Raw genomic sequence first — 7,500 nt, forward strand, 5'->3', positions numbered from 1 at the left:
CCCATCCTCCCCCTCTCTCTCTCCCTCTCCTTCTCCCTCTCCCTGGACCTCCTCCTCCTCTCCCTCTCCCTCTCCCTGGACCCCCTCCTCCCCCTCTCCCTCTCCTTATCTCCCCTCTTCCCCCTCTTCCTCTCCTTCTCCCTGGACCCCCTCTTCCCCCTCCTCCTCTTCTCCTTGGACCCCCCTCTTCCCCCTCCTCCTCTCCCTGGACCCCCTGCTCTCCTTCTCCCTCTCCCTGTACCCCCCCTCCTCCTCCTCCTCCTCCTCCCTCTCCCTCTCCCAGACCGCAGGTGTTAACACCACGGACAAGGAGATTGAGGTCCTCTACTTGCCCAATGTAACTTACGAGGATGCTGGGGAGTACACGTGCTTGGCGGGTAATTCTATTGGGATCTCCTATCACACTGCTTGGTTGACGGTGCTTCCAGGTATATACACTCGTATACTGCTCCTCCTCCCCTTTCCTCTCTCTCTCTCTCTCTCTCTCTCAAATGCTGTCGTCACAATGTCGTTATATCTCTCTGCCGGAAGGGGAGAGGCCCTCGTCCCTCTGGAGCGTAAAGACACACAAGCGATGATATTAGATTTCTGCGACGACCTCGTACAGTCAACAATCCAGGTCGAAGTAATAGTATAGCTTGAGTATGTGTTCCATATACGTAGCTGCTATCTTGATGGGAGACCCGTTGAAAGCTCTGGGCCAGATAGAAGGGTCATTTGCAGCAGGGCTTATTATAACTCTGGAACGGAAGTAGAGTTTCCTGAACGGCTCGAGTGTCTTCTGGCTCCAGAGGAGGAGGGTTGCCTCTCTCCCTCGCTCCCTCCATCACGCCTCCCTCCCTCCCTCCCTCCCTCCCTCCCTCCCTCCCTCCCTCCTTCCCTCCCTCCCTCTCACACTGGTCCCTCTCTCTGTGTTTTGGGGAAAGTCTGTTGGTGGTACATCTTGGCTCAGGCTGCATGTTTAGATAGCCACGGTGTCTATTCTTGATGATGTGGTGTGTCTGTCTGTCTGTCTGTCTGCCTGCCTCCCTCCCTGCCTGCCTGTTTGTCTGCCTGTCTGTTTGTCTGTCTGTCTGTCTGTCTGTCTGTCTGTGTTTTACAGTTATGTTATGTTATGTTATGTTATGTTGTATGTGCCATGCCCTGATTGTGGATGCAAACCCCCAGTCCCAGAGATGGGCGCCCCCTATTGTTGGCCTCTGATAATTGTTTTTTTTCTTTTATTTCTCTTTGAAATAAAAAAGAAACAGAAAGTCACAGCCTGAATGCTCACCTTTCAATGCTTGACTTTCTCAATTATCAGGGTCAGTCAGTTTATTTGTTTATATATGTATATGTGTGTGTGTGTGTGTATATGTGTGTGTGCGCGTGCGCGTGTGCGTGTCTGTGTCTGTGTGTGTGTGTGTGTGTGTGTGTGTGTGTGTGTGCGTGGTATGTGTGTGTGGGAGTTTGTCAACATGAGGACCAAAGAGGTGTCAATGAAAGTCAAAGAAGCCATTATTAGACTGAAAAAAACAACAAAAACAATTCTGAAACATAGTGAAAACATTAGGCATGCCAAAATCAACAGTGCATAGCTATGTACTGTATGTATGTTTGAAAAACGTGTTACGTGTGTGTCTCTGTGAGTGTCTGTCTACCGACTGCACTGACAAGCACCCGTACAGCGTCGACACAGCCGATGGACTTTAAATGAGATGGATGAAGGCAGTACATCAGCCGAGATCCACATCCAAACAAAACAAGCAGTGGGCAATCCCCCTCGATGTCCTACGACGGAGAATCGCTTTGTTTTGTCTCTAAACAATGAAATGTAATTATCACAGGCCAAGCGATTTTTCCTGAATGATATTTATGTTTTATTTATTGCCCTGATCCTCGGTATCTGCGTCTGTGGCGCCGCCGCGGCTGTGTCATCTGTGTGCGCTGTGGTTTTTGGACCAGGGGGATAAGAAGCTGAAAGGTTCCTATGTGTGTTTGTCCTGGCTGCACAAGGGCCCTTGTTTGTGGGCCTGGATGACATGCATTATGGAACAGGCTGGTTCTATAGACACACAGACAGGCTGGTTCTTTTGACACACACAGACAGCCTGGTTCTATAGCTATACACTGACAGGCTGGTTCTATAGCTACACACAGACAGGCTGGTTCTATAGCTACACACAGACAGGCTGGTTCTATAGACACACAGACAGCCTGGTTCTATAGACACACTCAGACAGGCCATTTCCTCTACAGGAAGCTATACAACCACAAAGCACCACTCTGACTTGTTTGCGGTCTTAAGTGAAGTATGTTTCGTTCTGCGTGTGTGTGCGCGCGCACACGCGTGTGTGTGTGTGTGTGTGTGTGTGTGCTCAAGTAGCACAGAATGCAGGCATTTCTAGCCTCTGCTTGTGCACAAAGCTCAGTCAAGATGTGTTCGCCAACAGACTGTGTGTTCCCCCCCCCCCTCTTCTAGATCGATTCTACTTCCTGTCTGCCCTGTGCTCAGGCAGTAGAGGGTTGTTTGATGAAGAGGGGATGGGGGGGAGGGGGGAGGGGGGGAAGGGACATGTATGTGCTTCTTTCCCACTCTGTTTACATTCTGTTCGTCCTCTAGTGATTACATTAGCGTGGTGCGTCGTTACCATGGCTACGTATGTGTCGATCTTAGTGTTTGTCTTTCAGATGTATACACCATACACTAGTGTGCGTGTGTGTTGTTTGTTCATGTGTCTGTGACGTGTGTGCGTGTGTGGTGAGGTCATGTGTGTGTGTAAGGCAGGGTGTTGCCTCTCAAGTGGAGGCCCAGGCCTGACCCCCCCCCCCCCCCCCCTCGCTTTCCTCCCCACCTTAGCTAATCCGGTGTGGCCCCCGCCATCGCCAGACTACGTGGAGATAGCCATCTACTGCGTGGGGGTGTTCCTGATCGCCTGCATGGTGGTGATCGTGGTGGTGTGCAGGATGAGGAACACGGCCAAGAAGCCGGACTTCGGCGGCCAGCCGGCGGTCCACAAGCTCAGCAAGCAGATCCCCCTGAGACGCCAGGTAACAGTAAGTAGATTTACAAGAGTTTCCAGGGCATCTAACACCCCTAGAGCCAGACACACTCCACACACACACACACACGCACACATGCACACACACACACACACACACACACACACACACGCACACATAGACTTCATAGACATATACTCATAAAAAAAGAAAGAAGTTGAAACAAGGTATTTTTATTTAAGGGGTAGTGGAGGTCTAGTGGATAGTTAGTGAGTTGGACTGGTGATTGAAAAGATTGTGAGTTGAAATCCCGCCTGAAACACCACCACTAGTGTGCCCTTGAGTAAGGCACTTAGCCCTCAGTTACTCCAGGGGGAATGTCCCTGTAATTCGTAGTTGTAAATCGCTTTGGATTAAAAGCGTCTGCCAAAATGGCAAATTTCTCAATTCTAAATTCTTATTCAGCGCACTAGCTAGAGGTGCTAGTCTACAGTTAGCTCCAGACCACAATAGGATAGTGTAGCTTCGAGTAAATTAGCGTCTGAGCTTGTTAGCTACTGCTATCTATCCAGCAACCTCTGCCAGAATCTATTCCTGTGTGAGTGATGCTTCTCCCTCAAGGGAAAAACAACCCCCCAAAAAAAGAAAAATCCAAAAGGTACAAAAAAGTGTTGGATTACATTCCTGGGAGAGACGGATTCCAGTGTCAAGGTAAGGTTAGGGCGGAAAGGAGAGAAGAGAGCCCTCGGGACAATGCCAACAGTATGTGAATAGATGGACACATTAATCAGATTAGATGTTACTACTTCTTCTGCATCGGTGGCTTCACTCTTAATGATCGATGACAAGTTGTCGCCCGCCTCAAGAGAAATATTTACATCCGCACCGTATCAAAGTGCCGGAAGTGGAAAAAAGTAGCTTGTCAAGGATATTTACAGTAGGGGCGCGCTTAGGTGGCGTAACGGGTTAAGCGGCGACCATGTAACCACAGGGTTCCCGGTTAAATTCTGGCCGCGGATATATCCTGCATGTCATCCCTTCTCTCTCTCTCTCTCTCTCACCCATCCTTCCTGTCAAAATCTCTCCTGTCTCTATCGCAATAAAAAGAAAAATATGAGTGGGACTGCCCCACTCAGAAAAAACCCCCAAAAAAAACTAAAAAAGGATATTTACAGCATCTTCACCCCCCCTCCGCCCACTCCACTCCACTCCACACACACACACCCCCACCCACCCTAGGTTCCTGCCCTCGTTGTTGTGTGTCTCTGTCCCGTGCCTCCAGACTCAGGTGTCCTGCCGTGTCCGTCTCTCCCCCAGGTGTCAGCTGACTCCAGCTCCTCGATGAACAGCAGCACCCCCCTGGTCCGCATCACCACGCGCCGCAGCTCCAATAACCACGACGACCCCATCCCCGAGTACGAGCTCCCCGAGGACCCCCGCTGGGAATTCTCCAGAGACAGGTGAGTGGTCAGGATGGGGGGGGGGCTGTCAGGGTCTTAAAAAGTATTCAGTTCGACCTTCCGAATTTTAGGCCTTAAAAATGGGTGGCTGTCCAAAAAACTCCCCAGCACGAGCCAGCAGGTCTTAAATATGTGTTGGTAGGTCTTAAATAGGAGTTGCTAGTTCGTATAACTTAGTATAACTGTGTTTGGGGAAAATGTCCGTTCTGCAACGTAAGCAGTATGGTAATTAGCCTATCAGCCGCTGAGCAGGGTGGGAAGGGGGGCGGGGCGGGGCGGGGCGGGGTCGGGGGGGACAGTCTGCAGAGATTCTGTAACTGCAGTCGTTTCGGTTTTCTATTCCGTGTGAAGACATTCCAACCCAAAACACGTTTCAGGAATGAGTGCAGCGTCCCAGTTGGAAGAGGTTGTGGGAGAGTCGAGATATCTCATTCCAGCTCTTTAAAGTGTGTGTGTGTGTGTGTGTGTGTGTGTGTGTGTGTGTGTGTGTGTGTGTGTGGAGGGGGGGGGTTGGCGAAATCTAATCGTGAACCTGCACGTACACATATCTAGTATGAGATCACCGAGATCATGTGGGAGCATGTGTGTGTGTGTGTGTGTCTCATTCCAACAGTTGATTCGACTGACTGTACAGTACGGCTAATAAAACACAGTTCGTTTGTATGCTTGTGTGAAGAATTATGACTTTATTTATAGTCATTTGTTCATTGGATGAGCTAAACTAGCAGCTGATGACAACACAGCACAGTTGAACAAAGGCAACAACAGTTACATGTTAAATGATGAGAGACTTGTGTTGTTTGCTAAATATGCCATTAACGTTTAACATGGCTAGGAGCTGTAATGATTAACCCAGTGGTTATAATGGTTATGGCAGCGATAGAAACAATGATTCATGCCTCAGTACTGTAACGTACCAGGCTGCCTGGCACCTCGCCCTTTGTGCTTTATCACCTCCACAGCCATCAGGCACTCACAGGAGTAGAGCTGTGTTCATTAGTGCTTTCTACAAGGGCCATGGGTGGCTGTAATCTGTAATCTGTAATCTGTAAATCTGTAATCTGGCTGTTTGGAGCTGAGAGTGTTTGCTTGCCCCATACCAGAGGAGTCAGTCACTGAGAGCTGGTCTACCGGCCTTTCACTCACTCACAGCTTCTGTGATACCAGGCGGCTCTGGGATAATTAATAATAATAATAATTTTGACATTTAGCAGACGCTTTTAATCTAATTTAATTAATTTTTAATCCAAAGCGACTTACAATTACAAATTACAGGGACATTCCCCCTGGAGTAACTGAGGGCTAAGTGCCTTACTCAAGGGCACACTAGTAGTGGTGTGGTTTCAGGTGGGATTTGAACTGACAACCTTCTGATCACAAGTCCAACTCACTATCCACTAGACCACCACTACCCCTACAGGCAGACTGACGCATGGTGGTTTAGTCCAGACCCAGACTGCTTGTTGTGAAACAGAGAATGGAAAACCCCCAGCCTGTAAAAGAGTCCTGCTGTCTCCCTGCCTGTTATTAAGATACCTGAGTCTGGTGTTTAGCAAAGGATCATGGTCTATGTCAGGTCAAGAGGATTCTTTGTCTCTCTTCGTCATTGATAATCATTTCGGATGTTTTAATCCTATGGGATTGTCTGTTATGCTAATGCTAATTATAAATGAATGCTAACGCATGCTAATACAATTGATCAAATAGATTGTTGACTTCATTTCTCCGTTGACTATGAAAGGGACTGTTTGTGTGTTGAGTTTCCGGCGGGGCTGAATACACATGTTTTGGAGATGGTATCTGGTTGGCGTGTTGAATGTAGCCCTGTGTCTCTCTCTCTCTCTCTCTCTCTCTGGCCCTCTGTCCCTCTCTCTCTCTCTCTGTCCCTCTGTCCCTCTCTCTCTCTCTCCCTGGCCCTCTGTCCCCCTCTCTCTCTCTGGCCCTCTGTCCCCCTCTCTCTCTCTCTCTCTCTCTCTGGCCCTCTGTCCCTCTCTCTCTCTCTCTGTCCCTCTGTCCCTCTCTCTCTCTCTCCCTGGCTTTCTGTCCCCCTCTCTCTCTCTGGCCCTCTGTCCCTCTCTCTCTCTCTCTCTCTCCGGCCCTCTCTCTCTCTCTCTCTCTCCCTGCTCCCTCAGCCTGTCAACCCAGAGCGCCTCAGGGGGCTGGCTGCGCTGGAAACGCAGAAACTATTCTGGAATGCTAGCGAACGTTTTGTGATGGTGTGGCGGAAGAATAACATTGATTATGGGCGGTGGGGGGGGGGACGGGGCAGAAAGGGTGCCATTGAGAGAGGGGGGGGGAGGTGGGGAGGTGGGGGGGGGGAGCGTGTGTGGACAGACTGGGGGATTGTGTTACCGTGACAGCGTGCTAGGCCTGAGGCCCCCAGCGTCAGTGTGAATGTTTACACAGCCAAGATGGAGGGGCCGGGGCGACCGCATGCCAATCACACTGTGACCAGAGGCCACCGGCAGGTCAGAGGTCAGAGAGGTGCTGTGGCCATGAGTGATAGTGCTCTGGTCGTTCCTGTGCGAGTGTGTTTCGTAAGGGAGATATCTCTGCAAAACACCCCCACCGAATCTTCAAAAGTTTGTCAGGAGGACATAAACAGTCCTGATACAAACTTACTAACTGTCAAACTTAAAGAATGCTGTATTCGATCAGAATTGGGACAGGGTTACATTTTCTGTTCAGGCGTCGTGATCAAACCATAACGGTATCCTGAAGTAGTCCAGTCTCCAGCTCTCTTAGTGGTTAATGTGTCAAGAGTAAGCTGTGTAATGAGTTGTAAAGGGCGTCCGTTGGACACGCCAGGGCAAGGTAAACATTCTAGAAGAGAAGTGTTTCTCCTCCCTGGCTGAAGCCCTGTTATCAGGTGATTATTATCCCTACTGTCCTGGCACAAACTACTGCCACCGCGCCAGTTAAGCACTCAGGGTTAGAATCTGATTGAAACAGCAGAGAAGGTGGCAGAGACAGAGAGAGAGAGAGAGAGAGAGAGAGAGAGAGAGAGAGAGAGAGAGAGAGAGAGAGAGAGAGAGAGGAAGTTGAGAAATTCTGGCCT

The 7,500-nt window shown here is 49.7% G+C and overlaps 1 protein-coding gene across 3 annotated transcripts in view; it reads left to right on the plus strand.

Annotated features, from left to right (window-relative positions):
- fgfr2 (fibroblast growth factor receptor 2) overlaps window positions 1–7,500 on the plus strand; it is a 56,391-nt gene that overhangs the window by 32,433 nt on the left and 16,458 nt on the right. For all 3 annotated transcript variants that reach the window (XM_080548754.1, XM_080548755.1, XM_080548756.1), the window contains 3 exons: window positions 284–428; window positions 2,840–3,036; window positions 4,300–4,442. In XM_080548754.1, coding sequence (XP_080404880.1) covers window positions 284–428; window positions 2,840–3,036; window positions 4,300–4,442 — 485 coding nt within the window. The remainder of the gene's footprint in view (window positions 1–283; window positions 429–2,839; window positions 3,037–4,299; window positions 4,443–7,500) is intronic.

Source organism: Nansenia antarctica, assembly GCF_963989245.1.
Source record: "Nansenia antarctica genome assembly, chromosome: 1".
Taxonomy (NCBI): Eukaryota; Metazoa; Chordata; class Actinopteri; order Argentiniformes; family Microstomatidae; genus Nansenia; species Nansenia antarctica.